This window comes from Oculina patagonica, chromosome 3 (genome assembly GCF_052425735.1).
Source record: "Oculina patagonica isolate OP01 chromosome 3, crgOcupat, whole genome shotgun sequence".
Classification (NCBI taxonomy): domain Eukaryota; kingdom Metazoa; phylum Cnidaria; class Anthozoa; order Scleractinia; family Oculinidae; genus Oculina; species Oculina patagonica.
This window is the reverse complement of record NC_135760.1, coordinates 22,763,035-22,781,400: the sequence shown is the minus strand read 5'-3', so window position 1 is coordinate 22,781,400 and position 18,366 is coordinate 22,763,035. Positions and strand designations below refer to the sequence as shown.

The window sequence follows — 18,366 nt, the reverse complement described above, 5'->3', positions numbered from 1 at the left end:
CAAAACATTACATATTATTCCTTTTGAAAGAAAATCGTTGAGTTCCCATACAAACCCTTATAAATCGCATCTTTGTAACACAACACCGCTCAAAGGCAAGGGTCACGTTCGCCAAAACTTTATGAATAATTCACATAGTGCGCTTGGGCCGCCTGTGCTCAGCTCCCTCAGCTCATGTTGTCGTCCTAATCGCGGCATGCATTGCGCGCCGAGGTACATTTTCTGGCATACAGAAAATCCGCTATTTTGTCCCAAGGGGAGAACAGATGATAATCTTGTTCCATCCTAAAATGTTATTATCCTTACTTTTGAGTCTAAAAGATTGGTAGTTTTTCTGTTTTTGCATTGTTGGTGTGTTACTTCATCTGTCTTCACAGGGCACAGAGGAGTCAAGTTTGTCCGCAATTCAAAATCTCTACCGTGCAAAACGACCTTCAAAGCGATCGTGTAAGCGTATGTGATACAGCGCCGTCATGCGATACTTGTTTGCAGATCGTCTGGTGATATCGTATTCGGACAATGGTCGCCTGGGGCGAAAAAATCGAAAGCGAAGCTTTCCGACGAGGCACGAAGTGCCGAGAAGAAAAAGAGACAAGGGACGAAACATTATACCACGTGATCGGCTCGATGTCGCCCGAAGCATACTGGTGGCGGAAACGGAAGTCGTGTGTAGATCCATGCTGTGACAGCTGAAATCAACCGTTACTAATCCGAAATTCAAAACAACTGATCTTTCGACCGGCGGTAAGATTCAAAATATGAATAGTGCTCTCCGGGAAAAGCGAAATTTACCAGACGAGGAACAACGCATTCCGAAGAAATTGAAAGTGGAAAACAATGTTTTCTCTTCAAAGTGGTAAGTTACTTGTGAAACATATTATGGAAGCTATTCTATTGCAAAATCGCATGTCTCGTGACGCATTTCCGCCACCAGTATCCTCCGGTCCACATTGTACGAAAACGAATTTTTAACTGCCTAAAACTCGTCCCCCGAAATACAGCTTAAACGACTTGTTTGAAGATTCTCTTACAGCGTGTGGGGAGACAATACTAGTCTTAAACCACATGTAAAAAATGAGATCGTTCCGTTTGATTTTGAGCGAGGAACGAGGGATCGGAATTTCGCCTCAAATCGCTTTCGTCCCTTGCTCTCTTTCTTACTGCTGGTCTCTCTGGTAACGCCCACAAACATTGCAGTCTGCGGATGTCGCATGAGGGTACGAATACGATATCACCAGACCAGATGATCTGTAAACAAGTATCGCATGATGGCGTTGTATCACGTACGGCTTACACGATCGCATTGAAAAGCTTTTGAAGGTCGTTTTGCACGATAGAGATTTTGCATTGCGGACAAACTTGACTCCTCTGTGCCCTGTGCTGTCTTGGCATGTATTTTAAGTGTAAACCATTTTGGTTGTTATGCCTCAGATGGCTACTCCTCGGAAAGGAAGGCCCAGAATTCCAGGCAAAGTAAAGAAGATTAGAGTAAGGGAGTCAGTTTTTAAGAAATGGAGATTAATTAAGCAGTCTTCAGGCTTCATTAACAGCACAGACAACGAATTTGCTGAAGTTCTGTTGCAATCAGCTGTAAACAATAAAACTGTGAGGTGAGTTCAATTTTGCAAATCATTCATCGCATTTTTTTGAAGTCTGAACCATTTTGATCTTCTTCTTTCTGTGTGCCCTACGTATACTGGTAGTACAGTATTTTCTTATTTTCCATTTTATACTCTTTTTAGAGAACAAGAGGCATCCAGTACATTTAGTTATGGTGGTAAGTTTATTGCAGAAAACAAATGTTGTTTTAAGCCCAGGCCAAACGAGGATGAGAGTTGATGAGAGTTGACTCTCATGAGAGTTTTCATCAACTCTCATCGACTGTCATTAACTCGGGCCAAACGAGAACGAGAGTGCGTCAAACTCTCATCGACTCTCTTGAAAAATTTGAGCACATTCAAAGTCGATGAAAGCGAATGAGAGTCGACTGAGAGTGAATGAGAGTTCCATGCCAAACGAAAGCGAGAGTTTGAACTCTCATCAACTCTCATCCTCGTTTGGCCCGGGCTTTATTTTGCCTATGTGTCATGAAGAATCTTACAAGAAATGCTTACATTGGCTATGCAAAAATGTTAAAAAAGGAACCAACAAATTGCCTACATATCCTCTGTGTCACGTCAGGAGCTCATTATCCAGAGCGTGCAACTTTCATATAATTATTTGTGCAACAGCGTTTTCACAAGTAAAGTTATTTTTAGCTTAGACTTTCCCGCGAGCTACTTTATTGCAAGGAAATACTGAAATCATAGCTTGAAATGCTGTCAGAACACTCCGAAAAAGTTCATAGCGTGCATCTGCTATGTTAACTTCTCAGGTGGAGGAGGTACATATCAACAATCTTTTACGAAATCGCTTGTGATTGGCTATCCAATCACAAGCACGGGAAAATCGTGTCTAAAAATAACTTACTTGTGAAAATACCGTTTCACAGACGCAGTATGGAATTTGCACGCTCCAGGTAATAGGCTTCTGGTCACGTAACTAATTACGTGACATGGAGGATATGGAATTCTAGGAATGCATTCCAAATGTAAGATTTCTGCGTGAGATTTGTTAATCTAGGAATGCAATTCGATTTGGTGATCTGACAAGGTTGTCTAAGAAACCCTTTCAATTCAATTGAAATTGCAAACACAAGGGTCTTAAATGAGGCCCTGCCAAGGTAAATTCGGACAAGCAACACGGCCCAGAAAGTAGTGACAGCACAAACGACAACCTTTTGGAAAAACTTAAATTCTGACAAGGACAAGCAATTTTCCTTCAATTCAACTACCGACAGTGACGGGAAGTGCGATAAAACAACAACATGGGACATTTTTAAATGTAGACAAGCGACACGGGATCCCCTATGGCAGGGCCTCTTAAATCTGGAAGTCTAAAAAATTCATGTAACCATAACATCCGAAAAATGAGGGTCAAGAACTAATAGCTAATGCACATTTTCTGATAATAAGTGAACAGCAGCATTTGACCTTGGACACTAGTATCATATATCGTATGTGGGATGTGACACTATAATATAAGACAACTTTTGTTGAACAAAAATGGGAAAATAAAAACTTGAAAAAATATAAGAAGAATAACATTGAGTCCTATTTATTAGCCAGTGGCGGATCCAGACCTTCAGATAAGGGGCGGACCCCGATCATCCAGACCCTAGAATAAGGGGGGCCTGCTCTTGAAATAATATTTTCTTGGCCCTTTGGGCCTCTATTTGTTCTAAAAATAAAAGGGGGGGCAGGCCCCTGGGTGGGTAATACAATTTTTAAAACTCTTTAGTCTTAGATGGGGTAAAAACTTGAGCTTTTTTGGTCTGAGATGGGGTAAAGGTTTTCTAGCCCCGCAGAGCACCCTACCGAAACATTTCCAAGTACCCCCCGGGGTCTCTTACCTTAAGTTTCTAGCTATGTAACAATTTTATTGCAATCCATTGTCATCTTTTTACAGCAACAAGTTCCTCTGCTGCTGCACATCCAGGAAAAAATTCAACCCTTAATGATGCAGAGAACCAAAACCAAATAGTCATCAATATTGATATCATGGAAACAGACGGCAAAGAGGCGAGTGTTTCTGAAGGTTCCACTGCTATCACCACAGGGAACCCAATCCCTAAAGTTATTGTCACCTCATTTTCAAAGGCTGCAGATTCGCGGTCGTTGGCTAGCGAGGCATCTTTAGTGAACAGCTACGGGGAAACCACAGATGAGGAACCCGAAAGCGCGACTTCAAGTGACGCTGAAGATGTAGATGTTGAAATTTGTGATGTTGCTAATCCTAAGGCTTTGAAATGGTTTGAATCTTCCTCCATTAATTCAGAAAGCTCTGGTTCGTCCAGTGAGATTGAAGTCGTGGAAGGGGAGGCTGGTTCGCGTCAGAAACGCAAAAAGGAAGCCAGCGTTTACGATTCGTTAGCGGAACGCACTGATGAAGGGTGTGACCTTTTTGTAGATCCGCTAGGCGAGGAGACTTCTTTTGGAGTTGTGTTAACAAATTATCAACAGAAACTAAACCAAGTTGAGGACAGTATTGAAAAGATAAAGCAAGAAAAAGCAGAGGGTGAAACGGCTTTGAATCTGAAGGAAGCAAAAAAGGAACTTTTGAAAAAGGAACTTGCTCTTCTTAGGAAAGAGATCTCCGCGAAAATTAGGCACCTCGAAACTCTTCAAAAGAAGGAAGACCTATTGTATAAAGAGAAATCAAATTTAAAGAACAAACTCGTACACTGTGAGACACTAAAAGATGAATATGAAAGCAAAAAGGCTCATTTAAAATAACTTTATTTGACTTTAACTGTTGTTCACGTCTGGCCATCGTGGGCATTGAATTTTTGAGTATGTTAATCTACACAAAGTCAGATTAGTCTGCAAAACAATCTCTTTTCTGTCAGGAGTGTCTACCCTTCGCACAGAAGACGCGAAAGACGGATATTTGTGCAAGTAAAGCTCGCACGTGCGCTAGCCTGTGTACAACCGCCCCTCCCCTCCCCTAAAAATGAGAATTGCTCTTTTCCGATCTTTTTTAGGTGATGGGCTGTTAGCCTGTACACAGGCTAACGTGTGTGTGGCTGTACAGAAGCTTTTCAGTTCATACCTTCCAGTGACCGCGAGAGCTCACGCAAAACAAGACTGTTTTGCAGGTTTGATAAGAATCTTGATTTTCGTATTTCAGATGGTTTTGTGTCCGTTCAATTTTGGGTCAGATATTGTTCGCTTGGAATACTCAGTGAATGTAAAACTGATATTGTTGTGTTGCTGTTGTTGTATTTTGTTAGAAGTAAACCAATTTTCAACGCATTCAAGTGGTCTGAATGATATCTGACATTTTCTTTACATCTATGTTCCCTAAAAGCAAAACGACCGTTTTCTCTACATTTTGTAACTATTTATATTCTATAAACAGTAAAAAATAAAATTCACGATGTGTTACGCCGTCGTTTGGCCGGCTAAAACTATATTCTGCATTACTGAGCAGGATAATTATTTGATTATTCAACAAATTGTGCAGCGCTTTGCAGGTTGTCGGACGAGTCTTCTAAAGAGCACTTCCAAATAAGGCAACTACAAAAATCGCACGCGATATCTGTCATGCGCGCCGGGATGACAGTTCCAGGTATAAAGTTAAAAACTTCCAGACCATATATGGGTATCATAACAGTTGATTAATATGTAAAATGATCTTTAAAAGGTTATTGACTCGATAATCGTCTTGTACTGTTCATAATCGCCCCTTTTTTGAAGGGCTTTGAAGCAGATTTTGAGTTTCCTCACAATGCGCAACGCGCCTCTTTAGAATGTTCCTCTCTTCATTCATTAGCTCAATTCTCTGTCTCAGTTCATTTCTGGATTTGTTTCTCTCGGCAATCTCCTTTTTCAACGAATCTACTTCTTTCTGTAGGGAGTTCAGTCTTGCAGTTTTTTGAACTATGCTTGTTTCGCTTTGTATTAACATTTGTTCCACTTGTGGCATGCTGTCTTCCAGCTCGCGAAGTTTTTCCTTGTGCTGAGTCAGAACAACTGACACGATGCCACGTTTAGCGAGCGCGTCTAAGGATACCCCCTCAGTTAACACGAACTCAAGGAAAGAGCTGTCACTTTCAATATTGCTGGCTACGTCACTTTGTAACCATGGTAACTGGTTACGATCTGAAGAGTCATCTAACTCCCATGGTTCCACGATTTCGACGTCGCTTGATGATGTGCTTGAAGTCTCTACATTCTCGCTGGAAGCTGATTGGCTGGGTATATCGGTGCTGGAAGCTGATTGGCTAGGTATATCGGTGCTGGAAACTGATTGGCTAGGTATATCGGCGCTGTAAGCTGATTGGGTAAGCATATCGGTGTTTCTTTTAGCGTGATCATCTGCGTCAGTGTGTTGCTGATCCCAATCCGAATGTTTATCAGTCGCCCAAATTTCCACGATTTCAAAGTCGGTACTCGCTGTACTCGAGGTTTCTACATCTTCGCTTTTGGAAGGCTTTGGACTTGATGGGTGAGGACGGTCTGCGAAAGCCGCATCACTGGCCAGCGAAAAGGTGTGGGTAATCTTAGGCGTACACGTAAGGACACGAGGCTCAACATGGTCAGCTTCCGGTTGAAAGGAAGTTGACCATGTTGAGCTCAACTCTGCAAATGGGTGTCCTGTGGCAACAGTGGCATTCTCGAAGTTGTAGTACTCCTGTGGCGTACCGGAGTTGATGTTCAACACTTGGTCCCCAGTTTCTTGCAGTATTTCTGAATGTGTGATAGTTGAAGTATCTGCGAGATAGAGGATAGAAGAGATTTTGAAATGCTGGGCAATATTTTCTCAGACGGTGGGACCTCAAGTAATGTCATGTTATGGCATGGCAGGAGCCATTGTTTTTTATTATTTTTTCATAGCATCCTAGCTGTTTCCACCTCAGCTGCTGATAATTATCAGGCCGCGGTGAATCTCTGTTAAATGACACACTTTATGGGCAAACACCTGTCTGGACTCATATCAGGCTCACTATGTTCACCTTTTTTATTTCCTTTTTCTCTTTTGATTTTTTTTCGGTGGGCGGAGGCTAAAAGTGATCTCCTACCCCGGGGGGGGGGGGGTACTCAAAAAAGTTTTATACGGGGAGGCTCCCCCCCAAGTTCTAACCCCTTACCATTTTATATACCATTTTTGACAGAAATTGTACCCCTTTCGTATACCTTTAACTGAAAAAGGTACCCATTTCATATACCTAAGAGACATGGCTGGACTTAAAATAGGACGTTTTCTTGTCATTTTTATGTAGCGCTTAATAAATTAAAATAATACAGCCATAAATTGCGTCTGTTCGAAATATTTTAATTAAAGGCCCTTTTAAATAGCCATATGACAGATTTTCATACCCTTTCATATACTTAAACTCGTGAAATCCCTACCCTTTTATATACCTGAAGCCTGAAAAAGGTACCCCTTTCGGGCGGAGCCTCCCCGTATAGGCCATTATAGGGAGTACCCCCCCCCCCCCGGTCTCCTACCATATCAAATCTCCTTCTTTTCCGTTTTTAGGGTGTCACGCAACGATTGCGCGCCTACAAGAATGCCTCCAATACCATAACAGCTGTAACGGGTGCCCAGGGCGGGTACTCGGGATTTCAAATGACGGGGATGTCGAATGGGGGCAAAAATCAAGACCAAAAAAAATCCCTAGGGCATCCAACATAACCCAAAAAAATCCCTAGATCGAAAACTGACCCCTCAAAAATCAATAGCAAAACAAGTTTGTTTGTACTTTATTCGCAGAACTATGCAGCCAAAGCACTACCACAAATCTTCAGATTGTTTTAAATACCCAAAAACATCCCTACTTCAATCAAAAAATACTCGCTAAATTTTCCTACCCAAAAAAATCCCGGAATAAAAAATTTCGAACCCAAAAAAATCCTTCGATCATCCCCGTAACTTAAAATCCCGAGTACCCCCCTGGGAACGGGTGCAGCAAGTGTGAACCATGAAGGGGAGGGAAAGTACAGTAAAAACCAGCGAGTAAGAACCAACATTTAAGAACCTGTTAAGCTAAAATTTGCAAATTAGATACCATTTTTATAAAAACCTATTTAGCCTAAAATTTGAAAACAGGTTCTTATTTAAAAATATCTGGTTTGTAGCCAGGCATGATAAGATTAAAATTATTTTCTTAAATTGATTAAATGTTTACTTTTGGAAAAAAATGAAAAGTCAACATTCTCGATCCTCTTTGGAGATACGTAACCTATACGTCAGCCTTATTACCCCAGATGCCATGTAATTAATGCAAATTTTATACAAGAAAAAGGCTGAATACCACTAAAATCTCTATTTAACAACATTGAATTTTTTCCTCAGAAGTAAGAACCTATTAAGAACCTAATTAGCCTAAATTTGTGTTAAAACCCTTTATGTAAGAACCTGTTTAGGCTAATCTGAAAAACAATAGGTCCTTACTCGCGGGTTTTTACTGTAGTTCTGGTCAAAATTCCCGCTATAAACTGAGGAACGCACAATTAAATGAAGCCCCAGGTTTACGCAATCATTTTAGCTGTGGGTCATACATGCACGTGATGGCCTATTAATAGAACAGGTCATTTCTACTCACCTTGGCAAGGTTGCTGTTGTGATATGCCTGGAAATATTTCCGCAGTGCCGCGTGCATCTGTCCGCCAAGCGATGAAAAACACTGTTTCATTTCTTCGGCTTTTTGAATTTGGCAATTCAGTCCCTAGGCTCAATAATAAGCCGTGAATGAATTTCAGGACCTCAAAACCGCCTTTGCTGTCTCTGGCCAGAACATGCAAAAGCGATTCGCCATCTCCGTTGTCTGAAGTTGTAATAATCTCCATTACTTCATTTTTTGTCAATAAGGAAACTGCCTCGAGTTCGAACAATCTTTTGATCATAAGCTTTAAGCAGAATTTTTGAAAAGACGCCCTTTTGTTCAACTTAGTGCATCGGCGGTAATGCTCATTGCAGTTGCGGCGAGTGACCATGGTAGCGGACAAATGAAGTGCTGTAAAACCTCTGTTGTCCTTAGAACACAATATTCTGGGATAGAATTCGGTTAGTAGGGATAATATGCTGAAAAATGCTTCTTCCCGACGTTGGTGAATGTTCACATTCGTGCCAGGCTCAACTGATTTCCGCTGCCGTGTGTACGGTACAGCGTTATACAAATGCTTCACTGCGCCGTGCAAGGAAGTTTCGCCATGGCGGTTCACTACGCGCGGATTAAAGTTGTGTCTAAGAAGTCCCTCCACGATTCCAATCTTTCCAAACGCACACGCGAGGTAAAGCAGTGGGCATCGTAATTCTTCCAAGGGATCCGGGATCTCACTGTCTATATGCCATCCCTGAAGCTTCAAGTATTCTATGGCTTCCATTAAAGCTGTGGGTAATACCCCAACATAGTGAATTCTTCCCCTGACATGCCGCCCGTCCAAACATAATGCTACAATCAAGTCATGATGTTCTAAGTTGCAGGTGTCTAAACAGAGAGGAGTGTGACCGGGGCGCTGGCGGAAACTCGATTTTTGCCTTTCCCTAGCTCTGGACGTTTCCATGTTTGGTTGAGATTGAAACATCGAGAAAAAGTCGATTTTCACACTCGAACAACTGTGACCCTTTGCCCCGTGTTTTGCACTTGTCGAAACTGGTCCACAACATGACGTAATCAGTCTTCCTTCCACGTCCTCACGCAACGCTTGGCCTTTTCGCGACGATCGAAATCATGGCTGCTAAAAAGAGCTTCCCAATTTCCTAAATAAAGATCATGAAAAATTGGGTATGTTCTGTGACAAGTTCACGTTTTTATTAATCGATATATCGGAAGAAACTAAAACAAACAACTTGAAAACAGATTTTATTCACTGTGAAAAATAATACTCCGATATATGACATGACCTAAACATTTTTATGTTTATCTAAAAAGTTTATCTGACGTTTTGAGAATACATGTAGCAAGAGTTAAAATAAGCAAATTTGATTTCAATTTCTTTCCAATGTTTACATTTGTATTTTGAGCCATAAATTTGTGCTGTAGTTTATTGTTAATTCCTCTGCAAAAGTTAGGCTTTGCATTACTCGGGTACGCCCCCAAAATCCTTTTGGGAATAAGAATTTAAAATTGAATATCGTAAGAAACAAGAAGTTTAAGAGGAAATCCGCCAGGACTTCGAGTAGTTATTGGACAAAATTATGTACCAAAACTATTTACACCTGATTGCAAGCTTTTGTGTCACTGCTTCAAATATCTCAGTATCGAAAGAAATCTTTTCTAACAACACCAAACATCGAAAACAAATTTCGAAGTTCCGCTGAATTCCACTAACTCTGATAAGAAATTGTTGTTGGTGTTATCACGGATAATTACTTACATCTTTACCTTTTATTAAGGGTAGGAAATAACGCAATAGGATTTAAATTATTCTGGTACTTGATTTTTGTCCAACTTTAATAAATTACTCGGCTTCCTAGTGGATTCCGTCTTAAATAGGCTTAACTGATTTCAATGCCTTATGTCTCAAAATACAAATGTAAACATTTGTGCTGTAGGCATTATCGAGGTACGCCCCCAAAATCCTCAAACTAATTATAGTGTTGTTAGAATATTGAACAAACATTTAGACGTTAAACAAGATACCAAAAGTAAACAAACAACCCCGAATTAACAAAGCTACTTGTGTGGCCTGGATTATTAACGATTACAGACGTTCAGAAAAGTAGAATTTTTGGAAGTTTCATACAGGATTTTTAAAATGAGCCTGATGTCGAGTATTCGAAACTGCTGCGAGCAAGCAAAAAAGAAAGTTACACTTAAGTATATTTTATTGTAAATCAAGGCTAGAAGACGTTGCATATCGTTTCGTGCAGGCTAAAAACAACTCGTGCCAGCAGCATTTAACCCCGTACAACCTGGAACAAAAATGTTTATATAACTTGACCCATATTATCATTTATAATCTGATTAAAAACATTTTTGGCAAAAACAATATGTCCATATGACACGAGGCCAAAACGTGAAATAAGAGATTGTATGAAGTTCCAATCAAGTACTCTCATAAAGAAAATAAAACTGAAAGAACTTAATAAACTTGACGGAACAATTCTTTGGCGTTCTTGTTTATCCCTCTAAATTGATTTTTTTTTTTTTTTTTTTTTTTTTTATATTTTTCTCTCTTATAAATTTTTTAAAAATTTTTTTTTTTTTTTTTTTTTTTTTTATTTTTAAAAAAAAAAAAAAAAGCTAAAAAAAATTATTATTATTATTAAATTGAAGCAGAATCAAGCACGAACATTTCTTTCTTTGCAACTTTAGGTCAGCCTCTCCACAGTTGTATCTGTCCTGGGGAAATACTTCGTGTCGTCCATACCACATTAGTTTTGTTTTAATGTTAGTGCAAAGAAAAGTTTCTTTCATTACTAGGTTTAATATTTTAGAGTTGCAAGCGACATGACTTTACAGCAAGAAATGTTTATTTTGTACGTAATCTCGAATTCGGAAGGTGAATAATTTACACCGACTATTCGTCTATGCTTGCCGCTAACCGCTCTTCAAATGAAAAGATTTCCAGAACTTGGAAAGTTCCAAAATAGAACCACTCTCTTAAATGCCAAAGATGTAGACAAGATGTGTTACTTATTTAATTACGGGGACTCAAAGGTATAATGCAACAACAAAAAAATCATTATGTAAGACAAATATAAACATCCATGCACTATGGTGAAGAATAAACCGGGCAGATAAGAGCTTGACATTTGTTCAACTTCGAAGGAAACATATCGTGACTTTGTTGCTTGTTTTTAAATATCGTCTTTATATCCCGTTTCACTAAAAGCACGCAAAAGATGCCGATGAACTTAACTTATCATGTAAAAATTCTCACGCGCTTAGCAGTGACTAGCTGTTTGGAGGACACAACTCAAAATTAAATTTAGTGATGTTTTTTGTTCAGTATAGTACTATCATGATCGGTATTGTTCTAAATTGTTTGTTTTGCTGAAGGAGTAGTGTTTCAGTGTAATCGTGAGGCAGTGTTTTTGTTTGAGTAAAGGTTACGTATGTTGAAGGTTAATCTGAGGAACAGAAACAATCTTGGGAGCCCCGCCCCCTATATTTGGATTCCGCCCTTGCATGTATTGTCAGCGCAATTCATGTTTGTTTACGGTAATGGCATTTTAATGAATATTATTTATACGGTGGCTGTAAACTGTGTGTTGACTTAATATTATGGTTTCAAGCACTTAATACAGTCTTAATTACGAGTGAAAATTAAAATGAGCCAACAACAGTGCCATCACTCTCAGTTGTTGTCAAAAATACTTGTGTAGTTCCATTAGCAGTTTGAATATTTTCTTTCAAAACTGGTATTTATTTTTTGTGTACGGTTCCTCAAACTGCAAGCATTTTTGGTTTAAATTAAACAAAGGTTGCTTCAACTTACTTCTATTTAATCCCTATTGAATATGTACATACATCACTGACATCAGGAAAGGGAAAGAGTCGTCGTTTTGTGTTAAAACGTCTTCTCTTATGTCTTAGTTAACGTTGATACGATGTCGGGTTACAATGTAGAACGTTTGCCAATTTTAGGCTTGAATAGACTGAATCGGACCTGATTGTGATGAAGTGAGGTACGGAACCTTGCACGTTTCAACATTGATCAGAAAGGGACATTGATGGGGGCTTGAAATTTTCCATGTCAAAAAATTCGAGGAAGGATTGCGTGACACCTCTGGCTAGTCCCAAAACTCTCCCTGTCCCCATCCTACAGTTCAGTCCCTATGTAGAGCTCAGTGACTGGACTAGACACCTCCGGGACTGCGCACATCCAAACAAAAAGCCGCTTAGTGGCCCTCACCATTATTATTGATTATTTATTTAAACCTACTTTTAAATGTTTGACTAAAGTTTCTGCTGTTTGAGCGGCCAGTGATCAAAATAAAAGTTAAAAATACGGCTGTATCTGACCTAAAAATGTTTAAAATATTGACTTAATTTTCGGCACCTTACTGTTGCCTACCTCGGAGTAAAATAAATAAAATGAATACATTTAAAAGTTCTTTAACTTTCTACGGTTCCTAAGGGATATAATAAGTGGCAAATGCGCTTTCGGGAAGGGCTGGCGTTCATTATAGGAAAGATTTGTAGAATATATACAGCAAGAAAAAACGACTTTTTTCCTTCCAAACTTGACGAAAACGGTCAAAAACTGTGGTCATTGAACTTTCGACATTTTTAACAGGTTTTCTTCCGGATACATTGTACTTCCAAACAAGGAATGCCATCCGGCATCCGCCATGTTTTTACGTCACTGCGCACATAAGCTCACGCAATAAAGCGATCTGTGTGACACTTTCATACCACAACTTTAATACGCAGGGGAAAGCAAGTGTATCAAATTTTATCGACCTCAGACGTTTTTGTCTTGTGACGTCATGACGTAGTCATGACGACACAAGATAATACTACAGGGGACAAGGTGCATTCCATGCGTATTTGCTTTCTGAGGCCGCGGAATTTTCCCGCCATGTCAATATTTTTCCCGCCATGTCAAAATTTTCTTTTTGTAGTAAATGCCGAAAAATGCGATCATCAGATTTAAACAAAACAGATGCAGACTTCTCAACCTCAAAGCACTGGAAATCTGGAGATTGAGGTTAAAAAATCTGGAGATTTCAGTAAAAACCAGGAGATTGATCAACTGACGGACAAAAATAACTAAAAGAGTCCTAAAACCAGGCGCTAATCAAATGACTTGTTACTCTGTTTTTTCGTGAGATTTCTGTTCCTCGTAGTGAGATTGAAGTGAAAACCGTGAGTCTCAGGACAAAATCGTGAGACTTGAGAGGTCTGCAGATGCTGTTTACACTGACAGTTGCGTTTATTTTTAAGCTTTTTGTTTGTCTTTCTTAGTGATAAAAGCAATCACACAAGATTCCCACCATTCTAGTCATATAAGTCAATCAGATAATAGCTACCGTTTCGTGAGAACAATACCGTATTTACTCGAATAAGCGCCGCCCCCGATTAAGCGCCGCCCTCGAATAAGCGCCGCAATTGGGACAAAAAAGTTAATAAGCGCCGCCCCCGAATAAGCGCCGCAGCCCCGATGCGGCGCTTATTCAAGGGATTCCGTTTAACTAAAAACAGCACTACAAATCAATTCTTAAACAAACTGGGACATTTCTTTCCATCAAAAGCGATGTTTTGCAGTTTAATGTGTTTGTTTTTCCGCTTGCCCATAAGTTTTCTATCCAACATTTTTACAATATGTAGTTCTCTGGTAGTTCTGTATATGTTGTGAAAGTCGCGAACTTTGCCAGGACAGCTAGCACCACTTCTCTCTTCAGCAAGAGACGAATACTGACAATCAAAAGACGCTATTTTCAATTACTGTAAAATATAAGATTCCTTGTGGCGTCCAAATTTTAAATAAGCGCCGCCCTCAAATAAGCGCCGCCCTCGAATAAGCGCCGCACTTGAAGCGCGAAAAATTAAATAAGCGCCGCGGCGCTTATTCGAGTAAATACGGTACACCGATTTCACAAATGGCGGACGCGCGGAAAAGAACTGGTACTGAAGCATGAAAACGAGGCGTTTTAGGATAAACAACTTTCGTGTTACAAGGGGAGAAGTGAAAATTACAGGAGTTTTGAAGCTCTCCTCCGTTAAATGGGGGTATTAGCTCGTTTTCTAGGTTGATTTCGAGATTACCGAGTTCGAAATAAGTTCGCGGCCAAATACGTTGTTTTGTTTCTGGTTGTAAGCAAAACTCTTGGTTTCACATGGCTTGGAATACGGTGGGTCGCCAACGATTTTAAACCTTGGACTTATATCAAGAAAGCTCCAGTATCCAGACGAGTGTACACATTTTCTTAAGGATTTTGGTGAGTCATTGAAAAATTACGAAAATAAACACGCAATTGTCTGTGTAAACATACATGTACGTTGTGAAAAAATGTGTAACAATGGATTTTCGGGTCGGTTTCTTTATATTTTTCTGGTAAAATAACCATAAAATGCATCAATAAAAATGTGTTATTCTCAATCGACTTAGTAGTTTTTGTGGATTTAGTAGGCTAGTAGATTCTTGCATTTTAGAAAAAAAATTGTATTCAAATAATTCAGACAGACTAAAGCGGCTAATTCGATTAAACCGTAAGACATCACTTGGCTCCACGCAAACCAAAGGAGTTACATCAAGTGAAGCGGACAGTAAATGTTCAACACAATCTTCAGTGAACAAGATCATCACAATGTTCCTCAAGTCAAAAACAATGCTATTAATTCTGTAAATTTAGTGAAATCTGCTGGAATTCTTTCTGCTGTGTCGGACGACTGAAGTTGTTTGATCTCGGGAAGAAATTAATCACGTGCTAGGCAACCACGACGAAGGTCCAACTGATAGAACAAATATATATTCACGGTGTCGCTTCATTTTACAAGCTTTTACAGGACACCGTGAATAAAGATGCCCTCCGTTTTAATTTATATAAAGCTGAGATTATTGGAAGCGATTTTTATTCATTTATCAAGTATTCTCAAATACAGGTATAAGGGTTTATTACAAAGAAGAAACATATATATCATACCATTGGAATTCAATACCGGTAGTCTTCGGCTTCGTCTGTTAAACTTATTACAGTATTTGTCAACATTTTAACGATTTGCCATTGCACAGCAAAGGTGTTTTGCAAAGTATAAAAATAATTAAATAGCGAGAGAATAATAGTAATTAAAATTTGTTTAAATGAAATGTGACCGGTCAAGGTGGCTCAAAGTTGAATGTTGACTTGTGAAGTTCCTATTCAAAGCCAGAGTTCGTGCTCTACTAAATCCGCAAGGAGACAGGGTTAGAATTTTTCGTTTGCTTTCACAAAAATGAAAAGAACATACCTTGACAGCGTCTGGAAAAGAACGTACCTTGACAGAATTTGAAAATTAATTTCAATATCGTTCCGTGTAAATTTTTACCGGCCAACAGCTGTCGAAGCTCCGTATTGGAAAACCGAAACTTTAACTCTGTTTCCCTGCAGATCTACGGTCCCTTTCTTCTTGCAACACAGAAACAAGAATAATTACTAGACTGTAAACTCGTTTAGAATTCCGTAATCTCGAAAACCTGGAAGGAAAACGGTCTATTTCCCCGTTTAACAAACAAAAACTTCAGAACTCGCGTAATTTTCACTTTTCCCCTTGTAACACGAAAGCTGTTTATCCTAAAACGCCTCGTTTTCATGCCTCGTACCAGTTTTTTTCCGTGCGTCCGCCATTCGTGAAATCGGTGTATGTGTTTTATGATTTTGGTACAGCAATAGGGGAAAAGCATGTCTTAAACAGGATTGCGCCTTACAGAACTGTAGGTATGTCGACCGACAATATGTCAGGAAAACCTTTTTTTGCCGTTTCCATTTTTGATTAGATCCGATTTCAAAGATGTAATAGACCGTAGTAGTCGAACCACATGTGTGCCTTTACTTCAGTTGACTAGCTAGCTTAGGCAAGTTAGAATTTGTGCTGATTAAACTAGTTCAAAACAACTGATGCCGTGGACATTATTTTCCTTGTGTGTCTTCAATTTGAGTATTACTCGAAGACACACGCGAAAGGTCAACCATGAAACTTTGCTTGGTAGTGTGCGTGAGTTTATTGAAACGTGAGGCTGAAAACGTTCTTATCAGTCACAGACACAAAACAACAAAGGAGAATCTGTGACTTTGTTGACCTTTTTAAGATATTTAAGAATTATCTGTGACAGATAAATGCTTATGAATCTGTGTGTGTCTGTATTTTTTTCTGCAGTTATCGGAGTTCTATAACTGTTCAACGGCTACATGCTGGAGTGTACTTTGAATTAAAGTCAAGTCTACTTTCGGCTGCTTGGAAAGCAAGGTGTCGGAAACAAGTCGCGTGACAATAATAAGTACAAACATTATCCGCCTGACAGAAATAGCAACGATCAATTAGTATGAATCAAGATGGACGCTTAATTACCGTGATAGTGATCGGAATGGATACTATTAAGGCATCGATTTCAAAATTTTAAGCATGTAATCTTATACAATAATTAAAGATAAAAACTTCACGGACAGTTACTCAGAGTTTCACGCACGAAGCGATCATCACACTGTGTCGTTAGATGCGGTGAAATGCAATTTAAACTACGTTCATGGAGGACGGTTGGAACGATCCTGTCTCTGATTGGCCGCGTAGTACTTGTTTTCGTGCCTGCACTTGGTAACAAACTCAGATCTTTTGTTCAAGAGGGTGGATCTGTCAGCTGATAGTATGCAGAGCTTCTCCGTCAGACACAAATTGCAGCGTGACGGGTTTCCCCTGTAAGCGCTTGCTCTCGTGACAATGGACCACTTGATCGAAAATTCGGTGTTGTTGTCTTTCAGGTCCCAAATCTTATATATATTTTTTAGTTGGATTTTAAGCCTTTCGCGTGAGAACCTTTTGTAGTTGGAATAAATCTTTGTTTTTATCTTTAACTGTGAAATCGTGAAGTTCAGCGCAAGCATTCACGACAAAGGTTTCTGAATTGACAAGTGAATCAAGAGTTTCGTATATCGTGTTGTGAATGTCACAACTTCTAAATGTTTCTTTATGTTAGATGCACGCTTTTTAATTTTCGATATCTTTACAAGCAATAAATAGACGTGAAAAGCGGTCTATTTTCAAATAAATTAAACTCTGAAAAGAGTCACAAGACAATATGCCCAGAGGGCTTTTGATTTTTACTTGTCTTCACGTACATTTCTACTGGTGAATTAAGAATACACCCTCCATACGAGGCTGGTGAGAATAAGTCTTGGGGCGCACTCAAGTCTGTAGAAAGGCTTAGAAAAAGACTGAGAAAGAATGCTTGCAAGAAGACTTATGAATCCAAGAGTTTAATTCATTGTGATGGGTGATATTTATCACACGAATGAAATTTAAAAACTTCATACTAGTAGTAATCAGAGATTAGGGGAGTGCGTTCGACTTATAGGTGAAATAGACCCAAGGTAGGCAGGCAGTGGCAAAAAAACGAGATGGTCAGCCTACTAGTAGTATGCCTTATTTACCTACTAGAAGATGGTTTTCCATGTTCTATTTAACAAATAGATTTCATTTTGCCGTGCGTCTGTTCAGTAATAGATCACAGATGACGTCAAAATGTGGTATGAACAGAGAAGTGGCCCACGAGGCGCTAGCCGAGTGGGTCACTGATGTTCATACCACATTTTGACGTCTTCTGTGATCTATTACTGAACAGACGCACGGCAAAATGAAATCTATTTGTTTTATATAATAACACAAGACTTCAGCACGCTTCTGTGTGAGCAATGCTGCCGTACCGATGAGCGAAGTTGTTTTGATTTCACTATTAAGTTTTCGTTAACACGAAGCATTGTTGTCATTGTTAATCCGATTGAATAAACAGAAAAATAGTCAATTGAAAGTCAATGAAAAAACTAACCTTTATTCCGATTTGGAAAGTTGTTCAAATCTGTAAGCATTAACCGAAGCGTTCAACCGCAATTCGTTTGTTTTCCGTGGCGTCGTCCAACTGTACAACATCGGTCAAACTTTCATACAGATTTCGGATAATTTCTCGAATAATTCACTGTCTTCTTCAAGCTTGTCTCGCCCAGTTAAATGCTTCGAAAGGTGAACGATGCTTGGCGTATTGTTTCTCACTGAAGATTTGTAATTAAGCTGAACTTTTTTGCTTTGTTGTGGCCCCGCAAGTTTGAAAAAACTTTGCCGACAACTCTGATTTGGACTATGAACTCTGATCACGCGCGCGAGTCACACCACCGCGTGACGTC

General features: G+C 39.4%; 1 protein-coding gene and 1 pseudogene across 3 annotated transcripts; one reads left to right on the top strand and one right to left on the bottom strand.

Annotated features, from left to right (window-relative positions):
- The first annotated feature begins 238 nt into the window (after window positions 1-238).
- On the top strand, window positions 239-4,542 carry LOC144647077 (uncharacterized). Of its 2 annotated transcripts, XM_078506819.1 has the most exons (4): window positions 239-372; window positions 1,388-1,610; window positions 1,743-1,777; window positions 3,508-4,542. In XM_078506819.1, exons 2-4 carry the CDS (start codon window positions 1,423-1,425, stop codon window positions 4,332-4,334), a joined length of 1,050 nt encoding a protein of 349 aa, XP_078362945.1. In that variant the 5' UTR covers window positions 239-372; window positions 1,388-1,422; the 3' UTR covers window positions 4,335-4,542. The 2 variants fall into 2 exon arrangements, with proteins under 2 accessions (XP_078362945.1, XP_078362946.1); XM_078506820.1 differs by lacking the exon at window positions 239-372 and having other exon boundaries at window positions 1,387-1,610.
- LOC144647076 (uncharacterized) lies at window positions 4,321-9,262 on the bottom strand (annotated as a pseudogene). The gene is made up of 2 exons (XR_013569518.1): window positions 8,150-9,262; window positions 4,321-6,314 (listed from the first exon to the last, which is right to left on the bottom strand). The product of XR_013569518.1 is annotated as an uncharacterized LOC144647076 (transcript).
- Window positions 9,263-18,366: the final 9,104 nt, after the last annotated feature.